At 42.1% G+C, this 19,192-nt stretch overlaps 1 protein-coding gene across 1 annotated transcript in view; it reads right to left on the minus strand.

Annotated features, from left to right (window-relative positions):
* The window catches only part of C6 (complement C6), a 770,728-nt gene that overhangs the window by 288,543 nt on the left and 462,993 nt on the right, over positions 1 to 19,192 (minus strand). The window contains exon 12 of the mRNA XM_085631171.1: positions 10,127 to 10,298. Coding sequence (XP_085487297.1) covers positions 10,127 to 10,298 — 172 coding nt within the window. The remainder of the gene's footprint in view (positions 1 to 10,126; positions 10,299 to 19,192) is intronic.

Consider the following 19,192-nt stretch of genomic DNA (forward strand, 5'->3'; position numbering starts at 1 on the left):
GTTGAGTTGCCAAGCACAGCAGCAGATCTAATCTTAGATACCTTACTTGCATGCTTAGAGAGACACGGTTTTACTGATGAGTATTTACAAAGTCATTTGGTTCAGCTTGTAACAGATGGTGCTTCCAATATGATAGGTAGGAAATCCGGTGTGGCAACTCTTCTGAAGTTGAAATATCCACAGTTGAGTGTATGGCACTGTGCTAACCACAAGCTGGAGCTAGCTGTGGGTGATGTTTGTAAAGAAGTCGCAGGCATTAATCAGCTCAAATTTTTTTTTGATAAACTATATACCACCTACCATGCCTCTGTGCTCTGGAGGTAGAAGTAAGACTTCTGGCAATTGGAAAGGTGCTAGATGTACGTTGGGTGTCCTCAAGTGAAAGATCTGTGAGAGCTGTTTGGAATAACTACAAAGTACTTAGTAAACATTTCATGGAATCTTCCGAAGACTCAACGAGGAGTGACATTGAGCAGAGGAAATATGCTGGTTTAAACCGTTTATTAACCTCCCTGGTGTTTGTTGAAAATATGGGCATTTTATATGATGCTCTCACAGAATTGGGTGACCTATCCAGAAGGCTGCAGCGGCGTGATATGACCATATATGAGGCCGATCGTTCAATACAGATGCAGATTTTAGTGTTTGAATCAATGGCTGATTCACCTGGGCCCTTTGCTACAACTGCGTTAGATGCTGCTGAACGGATGCAGTTTGCTGGTGTAGGACTGCAACAGAACAAAGGCTGTGTTAGCATCAATAGGGCACAGTTCTTTAGGAGCTTAGCAAATCACCTGCAAAAAAGAATGACAATGTCTAATGCATCAAATGTTTCTAGATGCACAACCACAAACAATGACGAAATAGAATACAAAGAGTTAGTACATAGAATGAAACTCCTACAACCAGTTTATTGGCCAGATCCAGTAGACATCTTATACGGTGAGGGAGAATTACAAAACCTTTGTAGCAGGTTGCATGTATTTGATACCAGGCAGTACATCCTTGGTTTCAGAGAGTACAAACAAAATAAAAATTGCATCTCTGAAAGCCTGAAACCATTACTGCACATTATAAACACCTTTTGTACCTCAACTGCTGAATGTGAACGGGGCTTTAGTGTAATGAATGATGTGCTCACACCACTGCGGAACAGAATATCAATCAATCGTCTGTCTTCTACAATGTTCATAAATATCGTGGGGCCACCTGTCATAGAATTTAAACCTGAATTTTATGTTCAGAAATGGTTAGAAAAAGGGAGGAGAAGTGCAGATGAAAGAAACTGCATGGCTCGGAGACAAATGGCTTATGATTCCACTTATAAGCGTATTTGGAATATTCTGTGATTGGAAACATGTCCCACATTGTAAATGAATTAAATATAAACAACTTATATATTAAACCTCAAATAAACATGTTTATTGATTCTTTGAATTAAATAACGTTATAAACTGTAACTGGTCAGTGAAATGCCAAACGTTCAAAAATTGGTATGTTTTGCTATTTCTAGCCACACCTCCGACTCCGCCCACTAATCCAATCCTTGGGTTATTCCCGCCTCCTGAGTCTCCGCCCACAGTTCCCCTACTTTTTTTTCCCCACTTCGACCACTGTGTACTCCAATCATTCAGTCAGTACCCAAGTAGTCATGCAGTGAGCCAGGCCTTAGCACATGGACTGCTTTAAATGCCTATGCAGTATGGATGCAGTCCTCTAATCACCTAAACAGTTGTGTTTCACACCTTCAATTCCCTAGTTAGTATTCATACTCTTCTAGCAAACACCCCGTCACTCACCCAGTGTGTCTCCTTATAGTACTGTAATCATTTAGTCAGTTAGCATGTAGTCTTTTAGTGAGGTAGGCTTTAGGGAATGAACTGCTTCAAAGTAGTATGCACTATGCATGTAGTGTTTTAACGATCGTCACACTTGTGGTTCAGGGCTATAGTTTCTTAGTCAGTTTTTATATAAAATGTTTTTGTACAGTAATGGAATAGTATAAATTTGAAAGTTATTAATATACATTTATTTGTGATTCTTTTTTACAGATACAGAACAGGAGTGTTTCTCATCTGTTTGCACTCTTCTCGTGCAAGATTGTTTGGATGAAGGGTCCTTAGGTGTTTCATCATACTTGCTGTGCCGCACGAGAATTTTTTGTTAGGATCCCCTCGTAACAGAACTCGTTGGCAAATCTTGCGAATGAAGAAGGTGGCATTGGTCTTTGTTTGCCCCTTGGAAAAAGTAAAAAATCTCTTCACCACTGAAGAAAAACGTTGTGGGCGTGGTGCTTTCTGCAAAAAAATGTCCTCAGATTCGGTAAATATTTTAAAGCGGCAACATTTACAGTTTTTGTAAGTTAAACTTAAAAGTTGCTTTTTTTTTAACAATCTTTTTGATTTTCCAGGTCTGTTGTCGACATCCGTGGTTCCCACAGGAGTGTTCCGCTTTGTTGTTTTGTATTATTGTTGTTACATTTTGTTTATTAGTTTATTGTTTATATTTATGTTAATAAAAAAAGAAAGTTTGAAAATAGTTTATCGTTTATATATTTATTATTATAAAAAATAAAGTTTGAAAAATAAATAATAATGTTTTTGGTTGTTCTCTTAACTGTTGTGTGAATCTTTCTTGTTCTTATTACTGTTATTTGATGGAGTCCACCATGGTGTTGAATTTTGGGGCACTTATTGCTGGAATACTAGTGATATCTGCAGTTTGCACCAACTTCTGAATAGTGTGTTAGATTTATCTCAACTTTACCTCCGTTAAAGTGCTGATAATGAAATGGAGAGTAGCCGTTCCCGTGCAAAAAGACATGAGGTGCACCTTTGTGATTTATTCTAAATACTAAAATCCTGTATTGTATTGCACTGAGGTATTGGCTGCACTTACAGTGTGCACACAAAATCTATTAAGAAATCTCATTGTATTTATCTTGATTGGGAATAGTGCATCAGGTGCTGGATCTTGACGAGATACACTGCTCAGTTCGTATATTGTTGTGCACAAAAAAATCACATCACAACTTTCACACCAATTGCAATGCGAAACAAATTCCGGCGATAAGACACATTAGCACCAGGGATTTTACACCTGCTTTCTGCTGGTGTTAAGCAGGACAACTACCTGCACCATGAAAGGGAACACAGCCAAGAGCCACACCAGAACACCCACAGGTGCCATAGAGTCAATGAGCATGATACAGGGATACCCATGAGGGCCAGAAGACTCATCTCAACAACTCCAGGACCGCCAATGCCCCCCAAACCCACATCTTAGTAAGTGTGTCCCTGTGGTCATTGTCTTAGCATGATAGGCACGAGCCCTGCAACATCATAGTGTGCTGTCACCTCAGCGTTGGCAGTGAACCTGGATGTGTAGCTACGTACGCATCCTCCTACATGCACACCTGGCGTGTGCTGGTCTGGGGTTCACAGGTCAGTGCAGGGGTGTGCCTATCCGGCAAGGGGAACAGGGTGTCTCGGACATGTCCGTGTACAGGAAGTGCGGTAAGTGTGTCTCTGTGTTCTGGTGTGGCTTGTTACAAGAGCCGCAGCAGTCGATGTTGTAAAGTGGCATGCACCACCTCCAAACGGCACTGTGATGTTGTTGTTGGATTGTAGCAGGACATGCGCAAATAGGCATTACAATGGCGTGCCGTACGAGTGCACGAGATTAACCCTGGGCGAAGCTACGCAAAGTGCACTTCACACTACGCGAGCTACGCGTAGCACTTCGCGAACTGAGTAGTACCTTGTTCGCACTGTGCCAGATGTCATTTTCAATTATTGCACAGTGCGGACAAGCAACCGGCACTGTGCAATCATTGAAAATGGCACTTTGCACAGTGCGAGCTGTAGTTTTCTGCTGCTCGAGTCGATTTTTACTCGAGCGGCAGCTTTCTCAACGCGAACTGGTAGTTTCTCATCGCTAGCGGTCGCGAGCATATAAGCGACCACTCGCAATGAGAAACCTGACCTCCTCGCGTTGGGAATCTCGCCGGGAGGTTTATTTTCCATGCTCGCGATCGCCAACTTGATGTTGCTGATCACGAACAAGGAAAAAGTCTCGCAGGGATGTCATTTTGCTTGCTCGCGGTCGCCAACCTGACGTTCAGGACCGCGAGCAAGCAAAAAATGACCGCAGCACTATGCAACACTACGCTATGCGTGTTCGCACTGTGCTACTTGCAATTCGCGTAGTGCGAAGTAGCGCGAACTTCGCAAACTACGCGAGCGTAGCGTAGTGCTTTGCCCAAGCTTACACGGGATACAACAGCTCACCGTACAAACGTGTGGGGGCTCGTGGGAGGGAGGAGCAGCCGTTTGGCAACATAACACACAGTGAACTCGACCATGTGCCACATGCTGGGCATCTCATCCATGATGACCACGGTCGCAGACATCCCACGACACCAACGACTGGCCTTTGTACACATCCTGTATGAATGCAGCGTGGTTTTCACTTCTATGCTCGTTCAGTGGTGTGATGTTGGCAGGTTGTGTGACTTGTGCTCCTTGTTGGTGTGTTTCATTTTGGCCATTGTTATTCTATATGTGTGTTGTACTTAATTGTGCATGTGTGCCATTCTGCCCATCTCCCCCCCTCCCCCCACTCCCTGCTTCTTCCTCTTCCTAGTGCTGTTGTGTCTATAATTTTGTTGCTGCACACATAAATACATGTAAAGAATAAATTAGAATAGTTCCTTGATTCTTTTAGGTTTCAAAACTTCTCTATTGGTTTCTTTTTAATTTTCCATATGAACCGTTTTTTTTAATATTCAACAACACATAGAAGTCAGAAGTGCAACGTATTCTATCAACACACGTTCTAGAACATTCTACAATACGTGCAGGTTAAAAGTTCATACATTTTTTAAAACTTTATGATATTTTTTTGTAACATTTTCTTGAACATTTAACGACACATGCAGGTTAAAAGTTGACGATTGTTTTCAGTTCGAACAGTGCCTTCCAAATGCAAGTAGCAGGTGTGGTTGAGCTGAGCAAATTTTATCCTATGATATGTACTCAACGTTGAAACTGCTTTTTCTTAACCAATCACAAAGATGCTTTTCCACAAAACTAATGTGCACCCTACTTTTAAAAAAGAATGCTTTTCATGATATCTTCAGAGATAAGTTATAGATAGGAATTAGCATTTAAAAAACCTTTGAAATTCACTGAAAAAACCATAGGTTTCATGCACGTTATAGTTAGGAATTGGCATTTAAAAAACCTTTGAAATTCACTGAAAAAACCAAAGGTTTCAGGGGCGTTATAGTTAAGAATTGGCATTTAAAAAGCCTTAGAAATTCACTGAAAAAACCATAGGTTTCAGGGGTGTTATAGCTAGCTGGACATTAACCTCGTACAAAACCCTAGAAATTCCCCTGTTATATTTAATTCAGCTAACTATAACTCGCGCCCCCGCAATGCACTGCTGATGACGTCACATATTACATCACTCATGACATGGTCAGTGACATCACTGATGATATCTCAAATGACTTCACTGAATTTCTAGGGTTTTGTACGAGGGAAATGTCCAGCTAACTATAACACCCCTGAAATCTATGGTTTTTTCAGTGAATATATATATGTGTATATACGTATATAAATGTTATTTTATTTCCTTATTGTGGACATGCATTTAGAAAATCAATAGCAATGATTGTTCAATAATAGTTTATTTGTGAGTGAATTTACATACAAAACGTTAGTCCTATTTTGAAAGAACAAGGCTAATATACACAAAATGAAGTAGTTCTGTAAAGCAGTTTCCTTAGAAACTGTTTTTGGATTGATGTAGTTCAGAGAAACGTTCAGTTATTTGCATTTATACACTAAGGTGACAACAGCCCTGTTTTAATAGAATGTGCTGCTATAGAAATGCTAAAAGCATACTGAGATCTAACAATGTGGCAGCACCTACTACTGTGAAGATTGGAACATAAGGAGTTCTTAACAGTAGATGCATTTCTAAGGTTTCTTTATAGAAAGGGAAAGAGAAAAGGAACACTGTAGAATCACCGAAGTAGTCAGAGTCTGAGACTGAAGGATGTTGTTACATAATGAGAATACAGAGCCAGTGAAGACATTTGTTCCAATGAACATCGGTGTGATATGAAAAGCGCTTAGTTTATTTGCCCAGCTCAAATCAATAGTTTTGGATTTTTTCTTTCGTGAGTCTCACTACATGTGTCTAACCCATGGTAATCAAACAGTAAACAGACTGCATATGTTTATCGCCAGTGTCTGCCTTTTAAGATAAGGTCTCTGTGACGCAGCAAGGGTAAGGGGCACTGGGCTGGTTACACATGAACACATATGCACAGACGTGTGCGACCTGCACTTGTAAGATTTTTGTTATGTGCATCCCAGTAAGTGCACACAGGCAGACTGTTGCATAGGAACTCTGCAGGGTTAGATATGGATCTGGGGTAGGCCTTATAACATTAGTGGACACTCACAGGTAAACATAAGTATGGTTTACTGTTCTGTCTGAAGTGACACTGTATTAGAAAAATAAGGGGGAATCTCCCTTAGAGTGCAGTTTCCCTTCCCTTCAACTCTCAAAGTTCAGTGAGGTATGAAACAAGGTTGAAACATATGTGCCCAATCTTATTACACAGGTCCCAAGATCATACATGTACACTTTAGGGGTTGTCCAAATTTATCATATTGCTCTGGCTCAGCTCAGGATCAGAGCCAAGGCCTTTTATCACCCTGCTGGGCCAAGTTATTTACATCGGCTCACCAACAGTGGAAAGGCCTCCCTACACCAGCTCCTGAGAAGGAAGAGGTGAGGAAAACAATCTGCATCTGTTAATTAGCTCACACACTTTTCCAGAACTAGGGACAGCTTAGTCCCACTGAAAAACGGAGGAAGGCCAAACAACTGGAGCCAACACAGTAGGAAGCAGCTCTGTGAAGGTTTGCTGGGAAAGGGCCTTGGCAGTGAAGTCAGCATGGGGTGGAGCTGAGGCTGCCAGAGGAGAAGTGACCAGTGCCTTCTGGACATATCCATTTTTAACTGTCCCAGTATGCTAGGCAGGAATTTTGCAACCGGGGTGGAGAGGTGATGTGGCATCCTGCAATTTTTCCTTGGTGCCTGGCTTCTAGATCCTTCGACCCACATTTAAAAATGTGCGCAAGGTAGAGAGAGAGATTTTTGCTGCGCTTTTCAGTGGAACTGGATGGTGACAACTGCCATGAACAACTGGCTGTTGCCTTAAAGAACCAGGGACTCTGCCAGTTGACCGCAGGACAAGTGGATAAGAATGAATCTAGGATGTTACACATTGGCCCAATGGGGCCAGAGTCATGAACTTTTAAAGGTTTTGATCTTTGACTGTCAGTGAGGGTCGAAGCGCATGTTGCTCTGCTGCATCTTCCTTCCAATACCCGCAGGGTGGTCCAGGTTCTGGGGGTCGGTGTAAGCATGATCTTTAATTTCACCTAGGGAGTGGACATGTGTGTGTCCCCTTCCCCATGCTCATTCCCATCCTCCGGAGCCTCCATATCCCGGGGACCCACACAAAAGGAAGGGGGAGCTCTGTTGTACCACCAGGAAGAAGAAAGGGGCCCAAGATCCCATCTCTGGGCACTGGCTGAGATTCAGCAAAGAGGGAGCACACTTGTACTTCCCCCAACGGTGGTTGTCTCAACCCACTCCCTCTGGCCATGTCTGGGGTGAGCAGTGAAGCTACCACGCACCAAACAATCTACCAGTATAAAACAGGCAGAGGAGCAGCATGCTGCAGGCTCGCATGCCAGCAGAGGAGTATGGCGACCAGGCAGGAAGCCGGCAGGAGCATCCAGGGTCTGAGCTCCCTGAGCTTCCCCTTTCACCAGAGAACATGGGGGTGCCCATGTAGGACTGGGCACCCCCAGAATAAAAAAACAAAGAAAGCAGCTTAACAGCAACACAGGCGAGTGGTAGGAGCCACCTCTGTAATGCTCTGCAGGGCTACTTCACTTATATAAAATTTACTGGGGCACCACCAATCACAGCACAAATTTGGGGTGGTGGGAGCTGCAGGAGTGGAACAGCTATCCCTCAAGACGTTTTGTAGAGTGACCCTTCGTTTGCTGTGTCAAGGAATCCATGAACCCCTCCCCCCCCAAGAGTCTCATTATTTTTCAAAACACTCCCAAGGCTGGATCTTTTGCTCTGCAGCTGGAAGTGCAGCACCCTCTTGTGGTTGGTTCTATGGTTTCATTTTCTGTGACCTGAATGTGTATGTAAAAAAGACACAGACACATGTTAGATTATTTCCAATGCATTATTAACCTGTTAACCTCACTGTGATTGTATTCGATGTTAACATGCTTTAATGACAATGTTTTATTGACATTAAGAATTGCATTTGCACATGATTAAAAATTATAGTGAAAGATTGATGATGTTTTACATGTGGTCAATGTGCCTTTTTAACGTGGTGCACATTTGATAAAGCCAATAGGCTTAACTTATATATTGCAATGACCCTTAATAAAGCTAAAAGGGTTGTTTTATTTAAAGTGGTGCCCCACTATATTGTGATGTGCTGTAAGATATAGGTGGGTGCAGTAGTGTGATTTTGGGGTCATGACCCTAGAGGGGTCAAATGTAATTTCATAATGTCATCTAGGGCACTCTTAATCTGCCTTACGTCCAAATTTGTAAATCAAGGCAGTAGTATTTATCAGTGTGTGTGTAATACATTTTCTTTTCCTTTTATAAAGAAAAGGTGCTGACTGGACAATCATTTATTGAGTGTTATTATTGAGTGCCAGCGGATGGTGATTACTAACCCACACTACCTCCCTTGAGTAGGCCTTGGACTGCTCTGCTTTTCCAGCCAGAGAGAGTAAACCACTAACAATAGAGTGCTTGGTTTCAAGTGAGTGTAAATTGTGGACTTATTACTTGTGCAGGCCTCTCATCCTAAACAACTAATAATTCGGTTTCCTAAAGCCGCCATGATGAGGTCAAGTGCATAAAAATAGATCGTCCTGTGCAAACTGAACCTGAACGAACTTCAGTCAAATTTTGAGGAGATTTGTAATTTACAGGGCTCTCAAACTTTTTTGTGTTTTCAAAGTGTGGTAGTTTTACCTCCAAAACTGCCTTCCTAAATTTGGAAAAATTACATTTTTTCAAATAGACCGCTGTGAAGGTATGATTAGAGACAGGACAATTGAAAAGGCAAATTAGGCATTTCAGGGGCAAATTTACTAATATTTGGTGCAACACAATGCAGCAAGAAAACTTGCTACTCTGTATTAAATGGAGAAGGCAGGAATGTGCCATAAGATATGATAAGATATGATAAGATAAGATATGGCATATTCTTACTCTACCTCTGTGCTGGTGCACTTGTGGCGGCCAGGCACCAATGCAGGCAGCCTTGCACCATGGTGCAAGGGTGCCTGGATTACAGTCAGGATTGTTTTATGTGCAGGACAAGACATCTTCCTGCACAAAAATAAGAGAGGAAAACATTAGAAGAAAAAAACGTATTTCCCATGCTCCACCCATGGAACAATTGCCAGGGCAGAATAATGCAATGTAGCGACTTGCACTGCCTCGCGTTACTTCAGATTCACAGAGCCACACAAGGCATAGTAAACCTCACTTAAGGGCTTTTTTTGCTCTTGATTGTGTGATGCAAGGGCAACATAAGCCCTTGATAAACATGGCCTTTATTTATGGTACTTATTGAATCTCTTTACTACCAAGTCATAGCACGTGTTGTGAATTGGGCCAATTGCCATTCCAATAGAATATGTGTTGAGACACTCACTACGCAAAAGAGCGTTCAACATTACATGTATCAACCACTGTCTGCTTAGAAAAACATCAACATCTTTGGTCATATAGAAAACTAAAGTACATAAGTGCCCTCACTTACCATGGTCAGCTAGAAGCCCTAAAGAAAATGGTTGCACATTCATGGTTTCTTCTTCCGGGTATAACTCAGATCATTCTCAAAGGTTCCAACAGTTTGCACCCAACAATCATGCTTTAAGATTTATCCGAATTGAAAGTAATTCCACCATTCATCATAATACAATATAACCTCCGACCTTTATTGATATACCATAATTACTTGCATGTTCGGGATCTTTCTTACCCATCTAAGAATATTGAAAAGTGACAGTCTTCTTCTTGTTCACTCTCCCCTTTGCAGGGCTTGCCTCCATTCAGAGGTGAGGGATTATTGCATTGTCTTGTCCTCTTTCTCTTAAACTCAGCATTGCATGGGCCCCACGCAGACCAACAACTCCAGTAGCCATCAACGGCAACTTTAAAATGTAAACAAATACAGTATTATTATTTGAACTCACTCATTGGTGACGATATTTAACTTTAATATTTACATTTATAAAACGTGCAAATAATGTAATGGTTTTTGACATCCCTGGCAAAATTATGTAAACTACACTAGTGATTGTAAATGCCCTGGAGGGCTGTGTTGTTGTGTTATTGTGTAGGTGCATATTAGATCTGTACTATGTATTTATGCATTCCATTTTATGTTGAAAATGTCCTATATTTTACTAGGGTATGATGTTTGAAGAAAGTGGTTTATTAGTTGTGAAGGATGTGAGTATACAACTTCTCCTTTACTGGGAACCAAATACCCCATTGTGTCACCTGACTCTCTCAGGGTAGCAAGGCAGAGAAATCCAAGGCCTATACAGGGAAGGTGGTGTGGCTAGTACTCCAGCTCTCTGGTAAGCAACAAACAACACTCAATAAATCATTTTTCAATCAGTGATTTTTCACATAAAAACCAAAATTACGTTCTTAGGCACACATTGCAAACTGCTACATATTAAGTATACGTATATAGAATCAGGTATATTGAAATACATTTGGTGACACCCTATGGGCAGTGCACACCCCTTGCAAGTCCTGAATCCATCATCTCAAACTCCACCCTTTATACTCTATGCAGTATAAGGGGTGTAATTATCAATAATGCAGATCTACCTGCTTTTTCAGAGTGTCTCCACATTAGTAGAACCAGAAAAGATGACATAAACCAGTGTTGAAATCCATCACTACTCTACCAACATTCAGCACTGTTCACTATAATGTAGAACCCTGCTTTGTTGATGATCATCACTGTCATTTAAACAAAGAGCCTCATTCAAGTGGCCACTTGTGTCCCCAGAACGTCACTTTTTGTGACACTCCGGTGGTGCAGGAGCCTGCTCCATATTTATGAGGCAGCACTAAGCCACTTTTTTGGGCTTAATGCTGCCGCGTAAATATGGTTCCCTTTAACACAGCTTTCTGTGGTAAAGGGGCATGCAATGGGTGTTGCTGGGTGTGTTCCCAGCAACAACCATGGCTTTTTGACACTGCCCCAGATTTATGAGAAAGCGTAAATCTGAGGCAGCGCCAAAAATGTATGCCTCCCAGGGGAGGTGTAAAGGAGGCACAACGAGGAGAAAAATATTTATTTCTCCTCGTTTTTCCTTTTCTTATGTGTGCTGCATTCTCTAGCACACACAGGAAAAAGATGCTTGTGATTGTTTTGTACAGGAAGGTTTTCATTACTGCACAAAAATAATCATTCCCGCACTGCAGGTACCCTTGCATCATCGTGAAAAGGTGCCTGTGTTGGCGCACCCTCAGCCCATTGTGCGCCGGCACTGGGGAAAAGGACAGGAATTCACCATATCTGATAGATACAGCGCATTCTTGCCCTTTTCTTTAGCACAGCAGGAAGGCCTGCCACGCTGTCCAATGGTAAAACCTCATTAATGAGGCCCAAAGTGTGGAATAACATATGTTTCAGAGTCTTACTTCTACCTTTACTATGCTTCTACTACAGCTTTAGAATCAACCAACAGGGGTCCCCACACTCCAGAGCCCATGTACCAAAGTACAGACTCCAGGAGTATTTGAAATCATGAAAAACCTCTCCCAGGTTTATGGAATCATGGATTCTAGCTCTTGGGAGAATAAGATCAACCTTTTAGGCATACCCTCTTGAGGGCTGCTGCATTTCCTGCTCCATTTCCCCTGCCCACTCCTGGGGCAGAACAAGGAAAATTAGGTACATTTTTTGATTGCCCAAAGGATTCTGGGGTGCTCTTTTGGCTGAAACTGTGCATAGCAAATGAGCAACATTTCTTTCAGATTGCGGCCTCACACCAAATGTTTGGGGAAAGACTGTGTGCCATGCCCATTTGGACTCTGGGGTATTACAGTTGTAGGTGATTGCAGTGGGAATCCATAAGACCCCAATGGTCCCTGCTGACTTACTGCACATGGGACACCCCTCCTGGGTGCTCTGTGGGGTCCAGCTCCCTCACCTGCTCCCCACCTGCCAGAATATAGCACAGGCACAAGTAGGCAATGCTGTCATTCCTGTAGCAGTAGCGACTTGGATAGTGGGCCCACCCTTTAACCCCCTCTCACGAGCGCAGGGACAGAAGGAGTGACTGTCCTCACAAGTTGGTCACGCTAGGCACATTCGAAGGCCAGACCTCCGAAATGTTGTCTTCGTTTATTCAGTACTAACTTTAGTATCTGGTTGTGAGGACAGTCTTATTAAGTACATGGTGAGTACAATACTTAAGTCAGATTTAAAAAGCAACGCAAGGCCACCATGAGTGGTCCTGCGTTGATTGGTAAATCTGGGGAAATGCAAGGCAACGCATTTCACTGTTTTGCCTTACTCTATACCCCATAATCTACATTACTGCTAAATTTCACATACAGCTGTCCACCACACCACTGTACTCCACTCCTTTCTACGCTAATCCACTTTATACCACTCCATTCTACGCCTCTCCACTATGCAATATTCCATTCTACGCCACTCCATTCTATGCTATTACACTGTACACAACTCCACTGTACACTACTACACTCTACACGCTTACACTTTACTAACCTCCACTGTATGCCACTGCAGTCTACCTCACTCCACTGGATGCCACTCCACTAGATGATACTAGACTTTAACATAACATAACATAACATGTGTATTTGTAAAGCGCACGTTCACCCAAGGGTATCTTGGCACTGAATAACAGATGTTTATTGTTACCAATTCTCAATGGTACTCATTTTATCAACCTCAGAAGGATGAAAGGCTGAGTGGACCTGCCGAGATTTGAACATGTGACCAAGACATCAAGCACAGGCCCCTATAGTGGATGCATTAGTCCACTAAGCCACCAGTCCCGACTATACACTATTCCATTCTTCGTCATTCCACTGTACGATGCTCTACTCAACAACACTCCACTGCACACTATTCCACTGTATGCCACTCCACCCTATGCTACCCCATTCTACACCATTCCAGTGTATAGCACTCCACTCTATGCCAATTCATTCTAGAATATTCCATTGAACGCCACTCCAATGTATGCCACTTCACTGAATGCTATTACACTGTACCCGACTCCACTGTACGCCACTCCAGTCTACACCACTCCAGTGTATACCACTCCACTGTACGCTACTCCTCTATACACTGTAACATTCTATGTCACTCCACTGTACAATTCTCTACTCTACTCCATTACACTGTACACCATTCCACTCTATGCCAGTCCACTCTACGCTATTACACTGTATGCAACTCTACTCTACGTCACTTCAATGTATGCCACTCCACTGTATATCACTCGCTATATGCTACTCCAGTATATGCGCTTCCACTCTACGCCATTACACTGTACGTCACTCCACTCTATGTGATGCCATTGTATGCTACTCCACTGTGTGATAATTCACTGTATGCCACTGTACTGTATGCTACTCCACTCTATGCCACTCCAGTGTAGGCCACTCCACTGTATGCCACTCTATCCTACACTAATCCATTTGACGCCACTCCACTATGTGCTACTCCACAGTATACTATTACACTCTACCACACTTCAGTCTACACCACTCCACTGTACGCCACTCCACGCTACACTATTCCACTCTATGCTATTCCACTCTACGCTACTGCACTGTACTCTACTCTGTGCTATTCCAATGTACACCACTTCACTCTATGCTATTACACTGTTCACAACTTCAATCTTTGCCACTCTACTCTATAGTATTTCACTCTTACCCATTCTACTGTATGCCACACCGCTGTATGCTATTACACTATACCCCTACCCCACAATACACCACTTCACTGTACGATACTCCTCTGTACACTACAACACTATACGCTATTACACTCTATGCCACGTTACTGTACGCCACTCTAGTCTATCCTACTCCACTGTATGCCACTCCACTGTACACTACTTTACTATCTGGTGTTCCACTCTACCCCCTGTATCCCGTACACTCAGCTCTGTATACTCTATTGAACATCATTCTTATCCACTCTATGACAGTTTCCAACAATGCATAACACAGCACTCCACTCTACTGTATGAGACGCCACTCCAATTTATAACAATTTCCATGACTCTACACCACTTCAATGTGTGCCACCCCACTCTACTCTAATCCACTGTACCCTATTCCACTCTACGCCACTCCACTGTACACCACCCCATTCTACAATATTCCACTGTATGCTACTCCACTTTAACTGCATCCATTCTACGCCACTACAGTGTATGCCACTCACCTTATGCCCACCACTGTGTGACACTCTCTTCCACTCTATAAACGTTTACTACACTTTATAGCACTCTGCAACATTCTGCACCACTCTATCCCTGTACACTCCACTGTCCAACTCTATACTCCGCTGTATGTTTGTACACTCCCTTGTACAGCACTCTATTCTACTATTCAACACTTACTCAAATTTATAGCAATCTACTACCTATGCTACAGTACTACACTCCACTCTATGCCACTACGACTCACCAATGCACTCTATTGAACTTTACTCTACACTGTTACACCACTCCACTAAAATCAACTGTACAAGAGTTCACCTCACTGTACTCTACTGTACAACAATCCTCTATATGCAGCTCTACTGTTTGAGACACTACTGTACTCTATCTTACAACACTCTACTATACTGTATGCCACTCTCTGAAACTTTGCTCCAGTCTATACCCCTACACGCCACTGCATAACACTCTACTATACTGTTTGCCACAGTACAACACTCTACTCAGCTCTGTGCCACTCTACGATACTATAATCACTATATGACACTGTATTTAACTCTTTGTATACCATTGCACCCCACATCGCTCCATTTTACTCTATGACAGTACTCCACTCTACACCACGTTATTTCATTGTACTGTTTAACACTGTATGCCAATCCCCTCTACCACTCTCTTCTACACTGTACTGTGTTGTACACCACTCCACTCTACCAAACTCAACTACACTGTATGCCACTCTACTCTAGTTTACATTGCTTTCCAATACTGTACAACACGCCACAACACGCCACTACACTCTACTGTACAACACAGTACTCCAATTTATGAGACTACTTGACTACATGCTACACTACTCTACTCTACTGCTTGCCACCCAACTATAGTCTACCACTCACCACTCCACTCTTTGACACTTTACTCTACTCTACACTCTCCAACTTCAGTGTACTCCACTCCACTATTCTCCACTACCATTTATTCCACTTTAAAACACCCTACTCTACTGTATGACAGTCTACGACACCCTACTTTACTGTTCGACAAGCCAGTTCATGGTACAACTCACTGCTCCAGTCTACAATACTTGACGCCACTATATGAGACACCATGCCACTACTCTATATACCACTTTACTACACTGTATGATACACCACCACACTCTGCTCTGCTCCACTTTTTTCCAATCTACAATACTCTACGACAATAGACTTTACAACACTCTCTTCCACTGTACTATACAATACTCTACATAACAACTCTCCACTTGCAACACTGAACTCTACAATTTAAACACATTTTTATTAAAAAAGTTTTGAGAACATTATAAGTCAATGAAAAAAACAAACGTTAAAGTTTAATTATAGTTAGGACATCTTTTTTCCCTATACAAACCAAGCTCATATTACACAAACCTTATAAACTTGACAGTTATAGTAATCGCACCTTGTTACACACTCTTTTCAGCTCGCTAACCAGACAACACTAACTAGCATAGGATTAGCACAGTGCCATACACACCAAGATAGGAAAGGACACAGTATTTTGCCATTCCTACAGCAAAGTCTTCAAGCATAGGATTAGCACAGTGCTGTCAATGCCAGGGTGTAAATTAATAAAAGCTTTTTACCACTCAGCACAGTGTTACAGCTTCTGGATTGGTGAAATCTCAGCATAGATAGCACTGTGTTAATCCTATGCTTAAAGACTTTGCTTTGGAAATGGCATGAGACACATAAAGAGGAAAACATTTGGAGAAATAAGGATATTATTCCTTGTTGCACCTCCCTAATGCCACGCCTGGGGTGGTGTCAGAATCTGAAGCATTCACAACTTTATGATTTCTTAAAAATCTGGGACTGCTTCCATGGGTGTTGTGTGGGAACACCCACAGCAATACCCATGTTCTGCATAAAAAGAGGGGACATATTTACAAGACCATGAAAAGCCACCCAAAGTGGCTTTGTGTGACCTTGAAAATATGCTGCTGCACATCGCGCCACCGGAGCATCAAGAGAGTGATGCTCTGGTAGCACAAAATTGCCTCTAGTGGTCTTGTAAACAAGGCTCTTTGTCCCTTTCTATCTTGGCGTGGATGGCACTTTGAAAAGCAGAAACTTGAGATGAGCAAATTCAGAATGTCGCTGGTCTTGTACGGTGCTCTATACAGGAGCTACTCTCCACCTAAACTTGGAAACTTCCCAGAGTTCCCTTCTGCTTTTTTGCATAATTTATGCGGCATACGAAGGGGCCGCTTTTGATGCTGTCGATGGTCGGAGCCATTCCGACCGTATCGAAATGTCCTGTTCGGATTCCTTTCCGGCCCTTTATGATGTGGTTGGTCGGAAAGGAATCCGAATAGGCTTTCCGAATGGCTTACGACTGGCTTGTAATCCCTAGGAAGGTTCATTCCGAGCGAGGGATTACAATGGCAAATTCCTACAGCCTTTCTGTGCAGAATCCGACTTTGGGGCCCCCAACAGGGCCCCCATGGGTTCAAGGCCTCCGGATGGTGGCCCTATGGTGCTCAACTGTTGATCCCTGCACCCGTTGGCAGACACCTGAGGTGCCTGCCACGGGGTGCAGGGATGAACTGCACCTCGGCTCTTTACAATGAGAACATGGATTCTGGTCAGAATGCATGCTCCCATTGTAAAGAATAGCAGTGCAACCAAACAGTGTTTGGTCACATCCTAATTACTGCTAATATTCCATGTTTAGGGGAGAGGCAGTATCTATACGAGGCCAAGAAGTATTCCTGAAAGATCTAACACAAGGAAAGTCCAACAAAGTATTGTCCTGGAATATAGCAGGTTATGAGCGACAATTTAAAAAGGCCGGGGAGAAAATGATGAGCTTTCTACAAGATCAATGTGTAATATGTCTACAGGAAACCTAGCACTCTGGGAATTTAAATATACAACATTTTATTACACAAGAAATCCAGGTAAAAAAAAATGCCTTTGGAAGAGCAAGTGGAGGATTGTCAATTTCAATAAGTACCAAATTATGTGTGATAAGTAAAAAACTCAAAACATCATCTAAATATTTATTGCCAGTTGTTTTAACACATCGAAACCTTACTAATTGCTTGATAATTAACATTTATTTCCCTCCTCAATTATTGAAAAATAGGTGTAGCTATCAAGTGACACTGAACGAATTGGAAAAAATAATGGCAATAAATGAACACATGGTAGTCATACTAACGGGAGATTTTAATCAGATTGGCGGATAATCCAGTAACTGGGGATGAACCAGATATGGCTTACAATATTCCGCAAGTAGTATTTCCTTCACAAAATAATGTAAAAAAGATTGGTACCTCTTCTAGAACCACATATGTTTTGCTGACTGATCTAGGATATAGAGCTCTCAACGGAAGACTAAAATATGATCAACCAGCTTCCGTTACATTCCGTGGGCCGATGGGGTCTTCCATTATAGATTTTACATTTATCCATTACGCCTATTTTTACTTATGTAAAGATTATGCCATAATACCTAGAGCCGAGAGTGACCATGATCCTCAAAGGTTAGTCATCAGCATTAAGCACGATCGTTGGGAGACTCATACAATGGCCAATAGGGGAAGATTGACCCCTGTAAATGGGAAAAGACTTATTTGGAACAATAAACTACAAATGAAGGCATCGAAACTGGAAACAAACATGACAGCCTGTACCGAGAAAGACATGATTGTATTAAAGTCTGGAGATAACTGGTCGGATGCCAGGCAATCTATTTAAAAAAATATATTATCTAGTCTTGTGGCAAGTATTCAAGAGCCGCGATCAAATGCTAATGTAACAAAGAAATCAAAATTAAAGGAATCAAAGAGAATCTCTCGTAAGGAGATGCGTTATATCTTAAAACTTCCAATATCGAACAAGAGGAATATGAAAATACAAGATATAAAGAAAGTATTCAAGAACAGGAACTTGCAGATAAAGTGTGATAGTGTGGATACAGCTAATGCTAAATTATATCATGCTATTTAGACAAGGAATGAGCAAGCTTTTTGGTCCCTGGTGGGACATGGCACAAATTCGCATAAACAGCCAGATGATTTTTTTGTCTCATGTCACAAGTGGGAAAATCATAATGAATCTTTATACAAATCATCTGTTACAAGCGAATATATGACAACAAATGCGGAGGGTTCACTTACAGAAATAACTGAAGATGAAATTGTCAAATTAATAGAGAGTTCTCGCTCATCCAAGGCAGCAGGACCCAATGGTAGCCCTATCGGCTTGGAAAAAATTAACATAACTTTTTGGAGTGCAATGCTAAAACAGTTGTTTCTACATGTAATTAAATGCGGAACGATACCATCTTCCTGGAAAGGAGCTATTATACACCCGATTTACAAGCGAGGGCCAAATGATGATCCGTCCAGTTATAGATTAATATCGTTGTTGGATATTGAAGGGAAACTGTTTGCGAAGCACCTGCAGAATAAATTAAGGGCATGGGTGGAGGAAAAATCATTATATCCAATAAAGCAAACTGGATTTCACATAGGGTGTTCGACCCTTGACTACATTGTTTCACTGGTCATGATGGGAAAAAAGGCAAGCTTGCGG

Source organism: Triturus cristatus, chromosome 2_1 (assembly GCF_964204655.1).
Source record: "Triturus cristatus chromosome 2_1, aTriCri1.1, whole genome shotgun sequence".
In the NCBI taxonomy this organism is placed as follows: Eukaryota; Metazoa; Chordata; class Amphibia; order Caudata; family Salamandridae; genus Triturus; species Triturus cristatus.